This window comes from Pseudophryne corroboree, chromosome 4, assembly GCF_028390025.1.
Source record: "Pseudophryne corroboree isolate aPseCor3 chromosome 4, aPseCor3.hap2, whole genome shotgun sequence".
Lineage (NCBI taxonomy): Eukaryota > Metazoa > Chordata > Amphibia > Anura > Myobatrachidae > Pseudophryne > Pseudophryne corroboree.
Window position 1 is genome coordinate 222,312,628 of NC_086447.1, and position 19,931 is coordinate 222,332,558.

A 19,931-nucleotide genomic window follows, 5' to 3' on the forward strand; every position below is an offset into this window, starting at 1 on the left:
GGGCTATATATTGTGATTATTTTGCCAGCCAAGGTGTTTTTATTGCTGCTCAGGGCGCCCCCCCCCCCAGCGCCCTGCACCCTCAGTGACCGGAGTGTGAAGTGTGTATGAGGAGCAATGGCGCACAGCTGCAGTGCTGTGCGCTACCTTGGTGAAGACTGAAGTCTTCTGCCGCCGATTTTCCGGACCATCTTCATGCTTCTGGCTCTGTAAGGGGGACGGCGGCGCGGCTTCGGGAACGAACACCAAGGACGGGTCCTGCGGTTGATCCCTCTGGAGCTAATGGTGTCCAGTAGCCTAAGAAGCCCAAGCTAGCTGCAAGCAGGTAGGTTCGCTTCTTCTCCCCTTAGTCCCTCGTTGCAGTGAGCCTGTTGCCAGCAGGTCTCACTGTAAAATAAAAAACCTAACATATACTTTCTTTCTAGGAGCTCAGGAGAGCCCCTAGTGTGCATCCAGCTCGGCCGGGCACAGAAGTCTAACTGAGGTCTGGAGGAGGGGCATAGAGGGAGGAGCCAGTGCACACCAGATAGTACCTAATCTTTCTTTTAGAGTGCCCAGTCTCCTGCGGAGCCCGTCTATTCCCCATGGTCCTTACGGAGTTCCCAGCATCCACTAGGACGTCAGAGAAAGGGGTATTATATTTGGCATGAGAGGTTCTTCCATACTTATTTTTCCTGTAGCGTAGCAGTTCAGCTCCTGGATACATATAATAGGAAATGCCCATAACTAAGTTAACATTTAAGGAAACAATGTAATGGCTTGGGGATAACCTGAAACTCACCCTAAACAGACCACACAATACTTTCAATCCTCTACTTTTTTTTTTTTTTGCAGTGAGAAATAAAAATTTGGAAGAAAAGTTCAAAGGAGAAAATGTAAAACAGTAATGCAATTACCCAATGCAACTGCAAAACTGTAAAACATCACTTCAGATAGGGCAGACCCCATATTACCAACCTGTAACTTTGTGTATACCTATTATCTGGTTTTATGTAACAGTGATATGATTTTAAAACCCTGTAGGATCATTATAAATGTAATGAGATAAGATTTATTGTGCAGGCATTATCACAGAATCCTATGGTATCCTGTAAAATATTTTAACACTAAATTCAACTCCAGAAACTATTACAATGTCGTTTCTATTATCCAATAATTCATCATGACTGTTAACAATGCCATAACTTATTTAGTGAAATGTGACAGCATTTTTGGGATGTCACGCTGTGCCTTGAGATTAATTGGTCTGCTCACTGAGAAGCTCCAAAGATCACTTGGATGTTGGAAAGGAATTAATGGGATATGATACATCATTACAGAATAACTAAATGCAATCTTGTGTGTCAGAGTAAATGAGCAGTATTAAAACCCACTTATTATTTAAAGGCTGGATATTCTCCGATGCACTAAAACATTCATTAAAAGTAATCTGTAAAACACAAGCTATTTTTTTTTTCAATATTCAGTAAGTCACGAAAAACTGAAAACAGCTGGTCTATTTCTTTGTATTTAAAGACAAACTGTAACAGCAGAAAGTGCACTGACACAAAATACAACACATTTGGTGGAGTAGTTGCTTTCAATGTAGTTTTTTTTTTTTCAAAATTCAACAAATATGTATACTGTATATATATATATATATATATATATATATTATACATACCTGTGTGTTGTACTGTATATCAAGATAGACAGATAGACATTTAGGGCAGACTTCAAGTCACATTCCACTAGATGGTACCCAAAAGGAGCTATTCAATTGTCTGCATTTCAGCCTGCACCCTACAATATGCGAAAAGCCATCCAGTACTTTCTGCAATCGCGCCCAGCACTTTGATCGGGTTTATCTGCTTTTCGCAGCTAAATCCGACCTTTATGGGCAAAAAAACAAAACAAAAAAACAATCTCCCATTATCTTAGTTAGGAGGTCGAGGGTGCAAATCAACTGAATATCGTCCTTAGAGTACTAGCAGTGCACAATAAAAAAACCAGCAGGGACAGGGGCTAAAGCGATCACTGCACGTCTCCTTCAGGAGCTGGGCTGACCACACATGCGCCATTGCAGAATGCCGGGGAGCGATCATATGTATCCCAGGGTTTTTGTGGAGAAAAGCCATAGGCTTTTCTCCACTAACCAAACAACTTACTCTGTTTGGTTAGCTATCAGAGCCAAGCTGGAATGTTTTACTTTCTGGAGATTGGTCAAATAAGCAGCTCCCATAGGCTCCTTCGGTGAATGCTTTTGCGATTAATAACGGAGATATATGCTGTGGTCCACTATAGATACATTTAGGACATATTTAACATTTGCAGGAACCTTTCAGGGGATATCCCACAACTATTAATTGATGAAAAGGCACCATAGTCACCGCTGCAGATTACACAATACAAATTGATGTTTGTACTTGCTTACAAAATTAAGCAAAATAACACAAGAAATAAATCAAAGGAAAACTTGTGCACATCTAAGTGATTGCACCACCACTATCCAAAGGCTTGTGCAAATTGCACAGTTGGTGTAACAACTAGAATTATGACCTCACAGCAGGGCCGGATTAACAATGGGGCGGATGAAGCTGCAGCTCCAAGCCCCCCATTGAAAATAGGCCCACAGAGTTCCCTGCAGTGCAGTGCAGCCAGTGCTGACAAGAGAAAAAAAACGGTTCTCCTGTCATCACTCAGAAGCAAATGCCTCCCTGTCCCTGCTCCCTCCCGGCCAGGGCTCCTCCTATTCCATCCAGACAGCCAGCAGCAGTGCACAAACGGCCTCTTCCCCTGTGTTGCCACTTGTCAGAAGCTCAAACTCCCGGTATTTGCTAAGCCCCGCCCCCGACCGCGATAAGCCCCGCCCCCTCGGCAGCCTGAACGAAGCCGTCCTTGCTCAGACTGACAAAAAATCTGCTCGAATGCTATCCATAAAGCCTGGATTCAATGCTAAGCCCCCCCCCCCACCTTCTCACGGGTAACCAGAAGCTCCGCCCCTTGGAAGTCAGCCATGTGTCTCCTTGCAGAGTGCAGCCTCTCCATACAGAAGCCTTGGAGACCACTGCAGCTGATATGTAAGTAAAGTCTGCACTGCAGGGCAGACACAGACATATAACAATAAATTATTGATTTACCGGTAAGTACTATGGTGTGGCATAATGTGTGTGCACCGCAACACCAGGGAGGCAGTGTTGATATGAGGGCACCCTCTCTTAGGTGCCCCCCAAATGCTTAATCCGGCCCTGCCAGTGACCACTGTATCTCCACAACAGCACACGGCAGTATGCTCGCTGCTGCTGCAGGGACATTACCTGAACCCAGAGAAGGCCACCTGTGCAGTGAGACGGCTCCCTGCACTGACCTAATACAGTGTAGCAGCGGCGCTCCCGCAAACTCCTGATATACCCGGGCTGATTCCCCCCAGAGGTGACTCTGGCCCAGTGTCCACTTTACAGTACAGCTTACTGCTCAGGCAGCCACTGTCAGAAGGAGGATGTCAGTCACTCTCTCAACCCTGGCGCACCCTGGTGGAGGCATCGTCTGCCGGAAGGCGGATGACAGTACTCCTCGACCTTGATCCCAGCCAACCCCGTACTGGAGGCAAGCATTGCAGCCTTGCATGTTCCCCCTTTTCTTTTATTGATAAGTGCCCCACAGGTTTGTTGCCCAGAGGCCCCAGAAACCTTAAACCGTCCATGAAGGTAGCGCAGTAGTGTGGTGTGGGGAGGTAGATGTAGTGCGGGATTGTAGTCTGGGGACCAGTGAAATAGTGTGGAGATGTAGCATAGTGATATACCGCAGGGATGTAGTGTGGGGAGGCAGCGTAGTGATATACCGCAGGGATGTAGAGTGGGGAGGCAGCGTAGTGATATACCGCAGGGATGTAGCGTAGTGATATACCGCAGGGATGTAGTGTGGGGAGGCAGCGTAGTGATATACCGCAGGGATGTAGTGTGGGGAGGCAGCGTAGTGATATACCGCAGGGATGTAGTGTGGGGAGGCAGCGTAGTGATATACCGCAGGGATGTAGTGTGGGGAGGCAGCGTAGTAATATACCGCAGGGATGTAGTGTGGGGAGGCAGCGTAGTGATATACCGCAGGGATGTAGTGTGGTGATATAGTGTGTCGAGGTATAGTGTGGAGATGTAGTGTGGGGAGGTAGCATAGTGATGTACGGTGGGGAGGCAGCATAGTGATATACTGCAGGGATGTAGTGTGGGGAAGTAGTGTAGTGATCTACGGCAGAGATGTAGTGTGGGGAAATAGCGTAGTGATATGTGGCAGGGATGTAGTGTGGGGAGGTAGAACAGTGATATACAGCAGGGATGTAGTGTGGGGAGGTAGTATGGGGAGGTAGCATAGTGATATACGACAGGGATGTAGTGTGGGGAGGTAGCATAGTGATATACGGCAGGGATGTAGTGTAGGGAGGTAGTGTGGTGATATAGTGTGTCGAGGTATAGTGTGGAGATGTAGTGTGGGGAGGTAGCATAGTGATGTATTGTGGGGAGGTATAGTGTGGAGATGTAGTGTGGTGAGGTAACATAGTGATATGGTGGGGAGGAAGCATAGTGATATACGGTGGGGAGGTAGTGTGGTGAGGTAACATAGTGATACGGTGGGGAGGTAGCATAGTGATGTAGTATGGGGAGGTATAGTGTGGAGATGTAGTGTGGGGAGGTAGCATAGTGATATACGGTGGGGAGGTAGCATAGTGATGTAGTGTGGGGAGGTATAGTGTGGAGATGTAGTGTGAGTAGGTAGCATAGTGATGTACCGTGGGGAGTAGTTTGGGGAGGTAGATATAGTGATGTAGTGTGGGGAGGTAGTGCAGTGATATAGTATGTCACCTCACACCCCTGCCCACCTGGAAGAATTTCTCTATGGCGCTGATCACACTACCTGCAACGGCACATAGTAGGCCCTTCCTAAATTTCAGCTCCAGGCCCACGTGGGCCTTAATCTGGCACTGCCTCACAGCACTGAGGTCTTTGGTTCAATTCCCACAAAGGGGGACATTTACTAAGTAGTGATAAGAGCGGAGAAGTGAGCCAGTGGAGAAGTTGCCCATGGCAACCAATCAGCACTGAAGTAACATCTATAATTCGCATACTATAAAATGATACAGAGCTGCTGATTGGTAGGTGGGGCAATTTCTTCACTGGCTCACTTCTCCACTCTTATCACTGCTTAGTAAATGTCCCCCTAAATCTCTAATGGTGTAGAGTTTTTATGTCCTCCGTGTGTTTGTGAGGGTTTCACCTGGGTACTTCAGTTTCCTCCCAAACGCCAAAAACATATTAATAGGATAAATGTATTTTGAGAAATAAATGAACCTTTGTACATGTGTGTGTAGGGAATATAGGGACCTATTTATCAATGAGTGATAAAACTCATTGTGAATGATATAGGGCCTAATTCAGCTACAACTCCATTCTCTAGCATGCGGGGGGCCACCCAGCACAGGGCAGGCCGCCCTGTATGCTATGTCGTCGCCCTCCACTTCCCCCCTGCTAAAATGCGAGCACCACTAAACAGCGATGCATTCGCAGTCACATGTTTTGGGTCACAGCAGCTGCATGTGATGTCACACAGCCACCGTGGCCTGCTCCAGCAAATGGTCTGGATACACCTCTGTTGTCTGTACTGTGCACACAAACGCTGCAGCAACACTACGTCCCTGCATCTCGCCGATACTTAGATTGCGATCGCGTGCGATTGTAACCTATGTCCTCATGCATGCTGAATCAGGCACAAAATTCACTGCTGAATCAGGTCCAAAATTCATTGCATATGATAAATGGTACTCCAGCCAATCAGCTCCCAACTGTCATTTTTTCAAACACAAGACAGTTATTAGGTGATTAGCTGGAGCACCATTTATCTTACACAAGTGTTATAATTCACAATGAGTTTTATCACTTGAAGATAAACGAGCCCCATAGATTGTAGGCACAACTGGGGCAGTGACTGATGTGATGGCCAATGTTTTCTGTAAAATGCTGTGGTATATGTTTGCACTCTGCAAATAACTGTAGATACAGTGCATAAATAAATCGCCCATCGTCATTATCAGCACAGTTAGGCTCATACAGCCACACTGGAGTTGTTGCAGATACTGTATCTATAATCAGCTAAGGATCACATGCAGTGCTAAAAATTGCAAACCACTTTCAGGCAACTCAGCAATATTCCCAGACTTCCCTGAAGGCACTCACAACCCCTAACCCTGCCATGTTAATCACTTAAAGTCTACAGGATTCAAAGACTGAGCATTACTGTATGTTACAGGTAAATCAAATATTACTGTATATATTGTATACAATACTGTGTTATGTCCTTGTATAAAGTTCTCTGTAGTGTATAAGCTTCTTTAGTATATCACAGTAATGTCCATTCCTCTGCTTTGTATATTGCTATATGTAATAGAGTAGCACAGGACCTCTACCTTTAGTAATTAGTAATAGTTGCAGAGCTTACATCCTGCAGCAGGCATGCGTACTGGCTGTTAGAGTTACCAGGAAAGCCACCAGGGGCAGTGAATGTATGTGGGCTCTCTGCCATACCTCACATAAGATAACCGTGACTTTCAAACCTAACACATATCCATAAACTGTATAATACACTATTCTATTCTAAGAGGCCTGTTCTAATGCATACGTCTATACAGTAGCTACAGTACTTAGGCTTCCTCATGAATACTCTACTTGGAAACGGTACACACGGAGGAGTACTGTATGTGGAACTAGTGAACACTTATGCAACTGATATGCTGCTCAGCCCGAAAGCCATCGTCCTGATCTGTAAGAAATCATTGCCACTGAGGCGGGCAGAGAAGGGATCAGAGTGGTAGAAGCTTAGCAAATAAACTATGTCAGAAAAGACTTTAAGGGATAGAAAGCTAATGGACTTAGACCCTGCTGGATACAGTGGAATTGACTTGGAATAATTCTCTCTGGTAGGATTAACATGACTCATTTATCATTTATCTCGCCAGCTGCTTAGGTAAATTTGGTGCCTTTGAATTCCCTGTATATCGTCTTAACCACTTGAATGACAGAAAAGCCTGCAGCAAGGTACCGTCGACAGACTTAGAGGTTTGTGCATGCACTGAATGGGTTACAGGTGTACTTGCAAAGCATTAGGGACCTGCACTGCTTATCTGTAATGAATTCAGCTCATGCTGCTCTTAAGATACTTTATTCTTTCCCAAGAATAGAAACATCCTAAGCCTGTGCATGGGAGACAACATCCCAAGTACTACATACCAGAAGCAGCAGTCTACACGCACACTGTTATGCAGGGGGTTAAACTGCATTTAAAACAGCCCCGCTCTAGGGGATGTAATATAAAGATGATAACCCAAATGCTCATAAGTCAGCATCCAGAGCTCATGTACTGTAGTACAGCTTAACTATTATTATTATTATTTATATGGCTACACCAACAATACAGGGGCAAAATCAACCTGTGAAATAATGATAGAACAAATGAGAAACTGCTAATAACAGCAGCAGTAGGGATGGCCATTGGTGGGTTATCCATACATTGTTGCCATCGACAGTACCATTGATGGCAACCATAAATGGTATAAAACTATCTGCTAGGGAGCCATCCATGGTTTCACCCATCAATGGTTATCCCTGCTTTAATATGAAGTAGGCAGTGGGCCAATCAGTGACTGGGGGTGGGGCTTCCTGGATATCAGGGGGCAGAGCTTTGTTCCATGTCCAGACACATTGTACGGGGGGGGGGGGGGGGATGGAAACAATTTGGTTGGTCTTTACCATCGAAGGCAGAGAATCATGTGGTTCTTCACCATCAATGGCTAAAGTATTCAACATCGTCCATGGACCATCAATGATTTTGAATCATCAATGGTCGATGGCCATCCCTAAGCAGCAGTCAATGACCATGTGTCCTGGAAAGAAGGGCGGGCAAGAAGGATCAGGGTTGCTGCCTGTAAGGGGGAACGCACTGGAGATAAGGACAGTGCACATGAGGATGAAGGGCCCTGATAGGGCCCAATGAGAGCTTACAGTCTAGGGGATATGGGGTAAAACTGGGTGGTAAACTGAGAAGAGACGGAGGATGTGAGTTGTGATTTATTTTCTCTTCTCTGTAATGGGTAATCCTAATTAGCTGTTATAAGCCTCTAACAATATAATTGCTTAGATGCATTACTTAGTGGGAAAAGCATACTGTATGTGTGACATAGTTATATTAAATATGATATAAGTGGGCACATTACGGAATAGGGAAATAAATAGTAGAATATCTATAATATGAACATTTCTACCACACGCTGATATTTGTGGCTTTGTTCTTTGTTCTATTATAGCTGCACTGTACAGGGGAAGCGCTAAGTCTTATTAAGATGAATGTGACTTCAATTGACTGTTAACAAGCAACCAGAATACTGCACAAAAGTGGGAAGATTGTCAGTAAAAATGTATAGTAAATAAAAAAAGAAAATAATAATAATACTAAACACATGGATTTTAAGATTATACAGTATAGTGAAAGTGTAAGTGGGAACACTGATGCCAAATTATTTATATATACTGTAAAACATACTGTACAACTATATATATATATATATATATATATATGGGTGGTCTTCTGTATGCCGGTGGTCGGGCTCCCGGCACTCAGTATACCGGCGCCGGGAGCCCGACAGCCGGCATACCGACACTTATTTTCCCTCGTGGGGATCCACGACCCCCATAGAGGGAGAATAAAATAGTGTGGCGCACCACCGTGCCCGTAGCGTGGCGAGCGCAGCGAGCCCGCAAGGGGCTCATTTGCGCTCGCCACACTGTCGGTAAGCCGGCGGTCGGCCGCCCGGCGCCGGTATGCTGGTCGCCGGGAGCCCGACCGCCGGCCAGCCGTAGTGAACCCATATATATATATATATATATATATATACACATTTTATATATATATATATATATATATATATATATATATTTATATATATTAGAGATGAGCGGGTTTGGATTTCAGAGAACTGAACCTGCCCGAACGTCACCACCTGGGCCCGGATCCAAGTCAGGCTTGGGTTTTCCCGCCTGACTCGGAAAGAAGAACGAGGCAAAATGTCATAATTCCGCTGTCGGATTCTCACGGGGTTTGGATTCCATATAAGTGACCACGCGTCGCCGCCATTTTCACTGCGGCATTGGAGAGTGTAGAGAGAGGACGTGTATTCGTCCTCAGTGTCATGCATCGGTTGAGTGTTAGTGTTTTTGTGCTACATCAGTCCAGTAACAGTGGTTGTGTCCTCTGCTGCCATATGTCCAGTGCTGCTGTATAAGTCCAGTCCATTGCAGTGGTACTGTGTTGTCCTGCATCAGTCCAGTGGTGGTGTCTTGTGCTGCATCAGTCCAGTCACAGTGGTTGTGTCCTCTGCTGCCATATGTCCAGTGCTGCTGTATAAGTCCAGTCCAGTGGTGCTGTGTTGTGCTGCATCAGTCCAGTGGTGGTGTATTGTGCTGCATCAGTCCATTCACAGTGGTGATGTCCTATGCTGCCATATGTCCAGTGCTGTATAAGTCCAGTCCATTGCAGTGGTGCTGTGTTGTTCTGCATCAGTCCAGTAGTGGTGTCCCTGTGCTGCTGTATATGTCCAGTGGTACTGCCGTATATGTCCAGTGATACTGCCGTATATGTCCATTGATACTGCCGTATATGTCCAGCAGTACTGCTGTATAAATCCAGTGATCCTGCCGTATAATTCCAGTGATTTTGCCATATAATTCCAGTGGTACTGGCATATAACTCCAGTCCAGTGATACTGCCGTATATGTCCAGTGGTACTGCCGTATAATTCCAGTGATCATGCCGTATAATTCCAGTGGTACTGGCGTATAAATCCAGTGATCCTGCCGTATAATTTCAATGGTACTGGTGTATAAGTCCAGTGATCCTGCCATATAAATTCAGTGGTACTGGCATATAATTCCAGTGATCCTGCCGTATAATTCCAGTGGTACTGGCGTATAAATCCAGTGATCATGCCGTATAATTTGAGTGGTACTGGCATATAGATCCAGTGATCCTGCCGTATAATTCCAGTGGTACTGGCGGCATATAATTCCAGTGATCCTGCCGTATAATTCCAGTGGTACTGACGTATAAATCCAGTTATCCTGCCTTATAATTCCAGTGATCCCACCGTATAATTCCAGTGGTACTGGCGTATAAATCCAGTGATCCTGCCATATAATTCCAATGGTACTGGCGTATAAATCCAGTGATCCTACCATCTAATTCCAGTAATCCTGCCATATAATTCCAGTGGTACTGGTGTATAAATCCAGTCCAGTGATACTGATGTATTTGTCCAGTGGTACTGCCGTATAAATCCAGTGATCCTACCGTATAATTCCAGTGATCCTGCCATATAATTCCAGTGGTTCTGGCTTATAAATCCAGTCCAGTGATACTGCCGTATATGTCTAGTGGTACTGCCATATAATTCCAGTCCAGTGGTGCTGCCATATAAGTTCAGTGGTGCTGTCCTGTGCTGTATATTATTTATTCCAAATATAGGGGTTATTAATATTTAATCCAAATAATTTTCACAGGGTTTTCCCTGTGTGGTGTAGAGGTACGCTCTCCTGTACCACATATTGTTATATAACTCCCAAAAAATAATGGAGAACAAATATTTGGAGGATAAAATAGGGAAAGATCAAGAGCCACTTCCTCCTAGTGCTGAAGCTGCTGCCACTAGTCATGACATACAGTAGACAATGAAATCCCATCAACATTGTCTGCCAAGGCCGATGCCCAATGTGATAGTACAGGGCATGTAAAATCCAAAAAGCCAAAGTTCAGTGAAAAGACCCAAAAAAAGAAATTTAAATGGTCCGAGGAGAAACGTAAACTCGCCAATATGCCATTTACGACACAGAGTGGCAAGGAACGGCTAAGGCCCTGGCCTATTTTCATGACTAGTGGTTCAGCTTCACATGATGATGGAAGCCCTCATCCTCCTGCTAGAAAAATGATAAGAGTTAAGCTGGAAAAAGCACAGCAAAGAACTGTGCGTTCTAAGAAGGTATCACAAATCCCCAAGGAGAGTCCAAGTGTGTCGGCGGTTGCGATGCCTGACCTTCCCAACACTGGATGGGAAGAGGTGGCTCCTTTCATCATTTGCATGACCTCTGCAAGTGCTGAAATTAGCACCAACAGTCCAGTTTCTGATATTCAAATTGAAGATGTCACTGTTGAAGTACACCAGGATGAGGATATGGGTGTTGCTGGCGCTGAGGAGAAAGTTGATGATGAGGATTCTGATGGTGTTGTGGTTTGTTTAAATCAGGCACCGGGGGAGACACCTGTTGTCCGTGGGATGAATAAGCCCATTGTGATGCCTGGGCAAAATACCAAAAAAGCCAGCTCTTCGGTGTGGAATTTTTTCTCCACAAATCCGGACAACAGGTGTCAAGCTGTGTGTTGCCTCTGTCAAGCTGTAATAAGTAGGAGTAAGGACGTTAACCACCTAGGAACATCCTCCCTTATACGTCACCTGCAGTGCATTTATCAGAAGTCAATGTCAAGTTATGAAACTTTGGGTAAGAGCATAAGCAGTCCACTGACACCAAAATCCCTTCTTCCTCTTGTACCCAAGCTCCTGCAAGCCACACCACCAACTCCCTCAACGTCAACTTCCTCCTCAGTCAGGAACATCAGTAGCCCTGCAGGCCATGTCACTGGCAAGACTGAGGAGTCTTCTCCTAACCGGGATTCCTCCAGAGGATCCTTGAGTGGTACGCCTGCTGTTGCTGCCACTGCTGTTGTTGCTGCTGGGAGGCAGTCATCATACCAGAGGGGAAGTCGGAAGACCACTTGTACTACTTCAACTAAGCAATTGACTGTCCAACAGTCCTTTGTGAGGAAGATGAAATATGACAGCAGTCATCCTTTTGCAAAGCGGATAACTGAGGCCTTGACAGCTATGTTGGTGTTAGACATGCGTCTGGCATCCTCCATTAGTTCAGTGGGACTTAGAGAATTGTTTGAGGTAGTGTGTCCCTGGTACCAAATCCCATCTAGGTGCCACTTCAGTAGGCAGGTGATACCGAGAATGTACAGAGACGTAAGAAAAAGTGTCCTCAGTGTCCTAAAAAATGCAGTTGTACCCACTGTCCACTTAACTATGGACATGTGGACAAGTGGAACAGGGCAGACTAAGGACTATATGACTGTGACAGCCCACTGGGTAGATGTATGGCCTTTCACAGCAACAACAGCAGCGGCACCAGCAGCAGAATCTCGCAAATGCCAACTCGTTCCTAGGCAGGCTACGCTACGTATCACCATTTTCTGTAAGAGACACACCACTGACAACCTCTTACGGAAACTGAGGGACATCATCGCACAATGGCTTACCCCAATTAGACTCTCCTGGGGATTTGTGATATCGGACAACGCCATCAATATTGTGCGTGCATTACATCTGGGAAAATTCCAGCACCTCCCATGTTTTGCACAAACAATTAATTTGGTGGTGCAGAATTTTTTTAAAAATTACAGGGCGTGCAGGATATACTGTCGGTGGTCTGAAAAATTGCGTGACATTCAGAAACTGCATGCCGAAGACTGGAGCGCCATTAAACACTCCTGAACCTGCCCTGCTATCACCTGAAGCAAGAGGTGGTAACGAGGTGGAATTCAACACTCTATATGCTTCAGAGGATGGAGGAGCAGCAAAAGTCCATTCAAGTCAATACATCCACCTACGATATAGGAAAAGGAGGGGGAATGCACCTTACTCAAGCGCAGTGGATAATGATTACCGTCTTGTGCAAGGTTCTCCAACCCTTCGAACTTGCCACATGTGAAGTCAGTTCAGACACTGCCCGCTTAAGTAAGGTAATTCCCCTCATCAGGCTTTTGTAGAAGCAGCTGGAAAAAAGGAGGAGCTAAGATGGAGCAATTCCGCAAAGTATGTGGGACTTGTGGATGGAGCCCTTAATTCGCTTTGCCAGGATTCAAGGGGGGTCAATCTGTTGAAATCAGAGCACAACATTTTGGCCACCGTGCTCTATTCTAGGTTTAAAGCCTACATTGTATCTCTATTTCCGGCAGACACAAGTCTGCAGAGGTTCAAAGACCTACTGGTGAGAAAATTGTCAATTCAAGCGGAACATGACCCGTCAACAGCTCCTCATTAATTTTCTCCTGCAACTGGGGCTGCGAGGAAAAGGATAAGATTACCTAGCCCACCTGCTGGATGTGATGCAGGGCAGTCAGGAGTGAGTGCTGACATCTGGTCCGGACTGAAGGACCTGCCAACAATTACTGTCATGTCTACTGTCACTGCATATGGGCCCTCATTCCGAGTTGTTCGCTCGCAAGGCGATTTTAGCAGAGTTACACACGCTAAGCCGCCGCCTACTGGGAGTGAATCTTAGCTTCTTAAAATTGCGAACGATGTATTCGCAATATTGCGATTACAAACTACTTAGCAGTTTCAGAGTAGCTTCAGACTTACTCGGCATCTGCGATCAGTTCACTGCTTGTCGTTCCTGATTTGACGTCATAAACACACCCAGCGTTCGCCCAGACACTCCTCCGTTTCTCCAGCCACTCCGGCGTTTTTTCCGGAAACGGTAGCGTTTTTATCCACACGCCCATAAAACGCCGTGTTTCCGCCCAGTAACACCCATTTCCTGTCAATCACATTACGATCGCCGGAGCGAAGAAAAAGCCGTGAGTAAAAAAACTATCTTCATAGCAAAATTACTTGGCGCAGTCGCAGTGCGAACATTGCGCATGCGTACTAAGCAGAAAAACGCTGCGATGCGAAGAAAATTACCGAGCGAACGACTCGGAATGAGGGCCATGATTCCGTCAACAGTGAAAGAATGGTGGAGGATTATATGAGTGACAGCATTCATGAAGGCATGTCAGACAGTCCGTCCGTCCGTCCGTCCGTCCGTCCGTCCGTCCGTACATATGTACGTATACTGGCATGAAAAAGAGGCAATTTGGATGCCCTTGCACAAACTGGCTTTATTTTTCCTAAGTTGCCCCCCCCCCCCCCCCCTCCAGTGTGTACTCTGAAAGAGTGTTTAGTGCAGCCGGTAACCTTGTCAGCGTTCGCATAGGAGGTCACTTCCACAAAATGGAGAAGATAATTTTCATCAAACTGAATTATAAATTCCTCCAGGAAGACCTTTACCAGCAATTGCCTACAGAAAGTACACAGGGACCTGTGATGGTAGATTCCAGTGGGGACGAATGAATACTCTGTGAGGAGGAGGATGTACACACTGAAAGGGGTGAGGAATCAGAGGATGAGGATGAGGTCAACATCTTGCCTCTGTAGAGCCAGTTTGTGCAAGGAGAGATTGATTGCTTCTTTTTTGTTGGGGGCCCAAACAAACCAGTCATTTCAGCCACAGTCGTGTGGCAGACCCTGTCGCTGAAATGATTGGTTTGTTAAAGTGTGCATGTCCTGTTTATGCAACATAAGGGTGGGTGGGAAGGCCCAAGGACAATTCCATCTTGCACCTCTTTTTCTTCTTTGCATCATGTGCTGTTTGGGGACTAGTTTTTTAAAGTGCTATCCTGTCTGACACTGCCGTACAACTCCAGGTGTACAGCCGTATAAGTCCAGGGGTACTGCCGTATAGGACGTTCGGTGGTGCTGTCTTGTGCTGCATCATTCCAGTGGTGGTGTCTTGTGCTGCCATAAGTCCAGTTGTGGTGTCCTGTGCTGTATATTATTTACTCCACATAAAAGGGTTATATACATTACTTATATTATTATCCAAATAATTTTTACAGGGTTTGCCCTGTGTGGCGTAGGGGTACACTCGCCTGTGCTGCATATTATTATAATAGCTCCAAATAAAAGGGTTATTATTATCCAAATTAATTTTACATGCTTTGCCATGTGTGTTTGTGGTTTAGGGGTACGCTCTCCTGTGCCACCAATATTGTGCGTGTATTACATCTGGGCAAATTCCAGCATGTCCCATGTTACTTGTGCAGCACACTTGTGTCACTTAGCTTAGTCATACAGCTACCTCATTGCACCTCTTTTACTTCTTTGCATAATGTGCTGTTTGGGGATTATATTTTTTTTTAAAGCCATCCTGTTTGCCACTGCAGTGCCACTCCTAGATGGGCCAGGTGTTTGTGCCGCACACTTGCGCCGTTTGGCTTAGTTATACAGCTACCTCATTGCACCTCTTTTACTCCTTTGCATGATGTGCTGTTTGGGGCCTAGTGCTTAAATCTGCCATCCTATCTGCCACAGCAGTGCCACTCCTAGATGGGCCAGGTGTTTGTGCCGCACACTTGTGTTGCTTAGCTTAGTCATACAGCTACCTCATTGCACCTCTGTTTCTTCTTTGCATGATGTGCTGTTTGGGGCCTATTTTTTAACTCTGCCATCCTGTCTGACACTGCAGTGCCACTCCTAGATGGGCCCGGTGTTTGTGCCGCACACTTGTGTTGCTTAGCTTAGTCATACAGCAACCTCGGTGCAACTTTTAGGCCTAAAAACAATATTTTGAGGTGTGAGGTGTTCAGAATAGACTGGATATGAGTGGAAATGAATGTTATTGAGGTGAATAATACAGTAGGGTGAAAATTACCCCCAAATTATGTTATTTTAGCTGTTTTTGGTTTTTTCAAAAATCATCCAGATCCAAAACCAAAACACGAAAGGGTGGTTTTGGCAAAACCAATCCAGATCCAAAACACAAGGATGGAACCAGAACTAAAACCAAAACACAAAACACGAAAAGTGCCCGCCACACATCTTTAATATATACACACACACACACACACACACACACACACACACACACGAACATATAAAACATGTGTCATTTGTGTAAATAATACGGATGGAGTCTATAGTGATTTTTGGAGGTAATACATTTGAGTTACTCAGAGCCAGTTGTTCTTTAGAAGGCAATATAGGCACTTGTACGTTTCATTTGAAGAACATTTTTAAGTGACAGCTGCTCCATAGCCAATGATATATTGATCTGTAGAAACTGCAGTCAATAACATGTGAAAATACAGTAATTAAGCACAAACATCCCTCCATAGTTCGTGTGTGATTTCTAAAAAGACCACCTGTCAGAGTTCTTCTAAATCTTACCAAGTGACCTCTCGGCTAACAGAGGTTGCACATAGCTGTCGGGGGCACAGTTAGTTTCATTTGTTAGACCCAGGCTTGAAAACTGAACAGAAAACAATTCTGAAACTTCACAGAATAAAGCATAGAGGAATGTTTACAGTACCTGATCTAATTTCCAGTGGAACTCGGCAGGTCTGAAAGTGTCAGCTTGGTCAAAATCACGGCGTAACAGGAAGACAAGACGACAGTTGTGTATGTACAATGCATAGTGATGGCGATTCATTTCTGCAAGAAGGATATTAAAGACATGCACAATAAATATGTGGAGATATTTCTATACTACTGTACAGTATATGGCACCCAAGAGGTTTTACTACATTTAACAATGGTTACTTGTAATGTTACTTTATAGTTTTTTAGCTGGACTACTTTACCTTTATATTATCCTCATTACATTATTGTACTTGGGGCCTAATTCAGACCTGATCGCTCCTCTGCGAATTTGCAGAGGTTTGCAATTGGATAGTTGCCGCCCAGACAGAGTGAAAATCTGCCCTGTGCAAGTCTGCGTACGCCATGCGGAAAGCTTTGTAGACACCAGTCAGCTGCAAATCCGTTCGCAACTCACTCACCATCAAATGTCTTTTCCAGTCTGTGCGTAGCCCAGGACTTACTCCTATGGTGTGAAAGAAACAGGCCGATCGGGCAGGAGCTGACATCACACACCCTCTCTAAAAACGCCTGGGAACGCCTGCGTTTTTCCTGACTCTTCCAGAAAACAGCCAGTTACCACTCCCCACATGCCCACTTCCTGTCAATAAACCGGCGTACGCCTAGCGATAAAAAAAGACACTGATTTCTTTTGCAGTTTGGCCTCGCGCGTGCACACTAAAATCCATGCGCATGCGCAGTCGCTCGATAATCGTCCGCCTTGCAAATTCACACAACAGCGATCAGGTCTGAATTAGGCCCTTGGTGTACTTTTGGAATTCCATATACTGTAGCAGTTATTTGTGCCCAGCTCAAAAATAATGCACTAGTGTCCTTATGTGACTAAACATTGGTCAACTGTAATTGTTCCTGCATTGCTGGTACAGATCTAACTGCAGATACTGGTCCATATGCAGAGTTTCACACCAGTCATCACTGTCACTATTCACTACACCAATCACTGGCGCAAAAGAACCATGTGAAAATAATACCCCTTTTACACTCGCAGTGAAGTTCATTCCCGGGAATGTGTCCCGGTATATTTGCCGGGACACATTCCCGGGAATGACCCTTTCACATTAGCGGGCTGACCCGGCATATTGCCGGGTCAGTGACGTCACCGCTGAGTCTCCCAGAGGCGGTGCTTGGAGATAATCTTCTCCAAGCACCGCCTCCTCCTATGAAGAGAACGGGTGCCGGGTCGCCTTGACCCGGTATACCCGTTTAAACTGCCAGCTTCCCGGGACAGTCCCGGGTTCAACCCTGGTCGAGACCTGGGATGAAATCCCGGGATGCTCGTCCCGGGAAATGGATCCTGTACCCATTCACACTGAGAAAAATCCCGGGATGATGCGCGTTCACGTGCAATATCCCGGGATTTTTCTGCGAGTGTAAAAGGGGTATAAGTGTATTTACTTTTACACACACCACTGCATAACCCACAATCCTATTGAAATGCCCTCAACACACCATTGGTAAATTTAGCCTGTTGTGAATGATATATCACCACCTGGTTATGCCTCCTATGCCACAAGTAGAGATGCTACTAAGATACATATGACTCAGTTCCAGAGCTCGTGTAATGTGAAAATAGCAGCTCATATATAGGGAGTGTGCTTGAATGGAGTAGTGGTATCTACATTGGCTGGAGTGCATGCACCATCCCTAAGAACATAATGTCTTTAGTAGGAGATTTATCAAATGCATGGTAAATGTATGTCTAACTGTAGTGTACATATTCTAAGTCTCCTTAATCAAGCCGATAGTAAATGATACATTACTACAAAAGTTACTCTACAATCACAATAACAAAAATTTTTTTCGGACAAAACATATACTACTTCAAACAAATATGTATATCACGTTTTTGATGATATGCTCTTCAAAGTAGTGTAGTGTTTAATTTTATAGTTTCACCAGAAATATCCTCTGTATGCAACAAATTCAATCAACTGTCATAAGAGCCTCACACGATGAGGACTGTGAACACTTCAGAGTATTATGGTAGATCAAACCACTTATTTTTGCTTACACCTCTATGGGACGCAAGAACGTAATTGTGCAATGTTCCTTTTCCACATGTAACTATTGAGCAATGCACTTCATCTGCAATGAGTAGACATTAAATGAGGCTCCTTATTGAGTTACCTGTCTTGTCAGAATTGCATAATATTGTCTCCTTCTCTGCTCTTAATCCAGGGCTGGGGCCATGCTTCATCCACATAGTAATAGTAAACTGGTCAGTAAGATTTTTTGGTACTATGGAATCTGGGATCTTCACTCCTTGTTTACCATCAAACTTAAAAATCATACCACTGTTGTCCATAGGCAGGCCAGCTGTCCAGTTGGTGGCAGAAGTGGGAGATGGGAGTAACTCAATGGCACCAGATGAGGCTCCTAAATAAAGACCAGCATACTCAGTAAACACTAAATGATTAACAAATAAAAATATAAAAGCAAAAATATAAGTAACATATACTTACTAATATGAGAATAGTGTGCAAGAAAGTAAGATATGCAGAAAACAACAATGTACATTCAAATCTAATACTTAAAATACATATGACTACAAACTACTGTATATAACTACAAAAACATTATTACATTCGTGTTTGTTCACGGAACAGTCACATTTTTGCATCATACATAAATTCCTTAAGCAGAGATTCAGATATGAAGTAATAAATAAGAGGATCAGGAGAAAGTACTGTAGATATGCATACACCTTGTCTAGTTATTTGTTATTTATGAGTCTGAGGTACGTATTTTAGCAATGCTTGGCTTGCAACTCAATCAATGAAGAAAGATCGTAAGTATATAAGCTAGGATATAATAAAGCACATAAAACTATGGGGCTAATTCAGAGTTGATCGCAGCAGCAAATTTGTTAGCAGTTGGGCAAAACCATGTGCACTGCAGGTGCGGCAGATGTAACATATGCAGAGAGAGTTAGATTTGGGTGGGTTATTTTGTTTCTGTGCAGGCTAAATACTGGCTGCTTTATTTTTACACTGCAATATAGATTTCAGCTTGAACACACCCCACCCAAATCTAACTCTCCCTGCACATGTTATATCTGCCCCCCCCCCCCCCCCTGCAGTGCACATGGTTTTGCCCAACTGCTAACAAATTTGCTGCTGCGATCAACTCTGTATTTGGCCCTATGTTACATAATAGCCTATGTACTTAGAAAGGATCTTGCATCTAAATATCTGCTAAATGAAAAGATATTGGGCCGGATGTAATGACATTCGAGATTGCTGTATGTGCGAGATGCGGGCCGGTCTTGAAAGTTTTCTTAAAGGGGCAATCACTTACAAGGCATAGTTTTGCCTTGTGATTGTCCCTTTAAAAAAAGTCAGAGATCATCTGGCATCTCCCACCTACTGCGATCTCGGGCGTCATTACATCCGGCACATAGGTTTTTTTCCATCTCTGTGATACAGTATACTGTTGTCATCAGTGAACTTTTTTCCTGGAATATTCATCTTTATTAAGGCAGAAAAAGCTTTAATATTAACTTTTTGGTTGCTCAGCAGAGGATTCAAATCTAAAAATGTTTTTATTATTTTATATCTTATATCATATCACAGAGCAGCAATTAAAAACTATATGGAAGTATGTA

At 44.5% G+C, this 19,931-nt stretch overlaps 1 protein-coding gene across 1 annotated transcript in view; it reads right to left on the reverse strand.

The window, feature by feature from the left end:
* The window catches only part of CLSTN2 (calsyntenin 2), a 1,340,366-nt gene that overhangs the window by 209,758 nt on the left and 1,110,677 nt on the right, over positions 1-19,931 (reverse strand). The window contains exons 7-8 of the mRNA XM_063915936.1: positions 18,455-18,703; positions 16,260-16,381 (exon numbers count right to left, since the gene is read on the reverse strand). Of these exons, the coding sequence (XP_063772006.1) occupies positions 16,260-16,381; positions 18,455-18,703 (371 nt within the window). The remainder of the gene's footprint in view (positions 1-16,259; positions 16,382-18,454; positions 18,704-19,931) is intronic.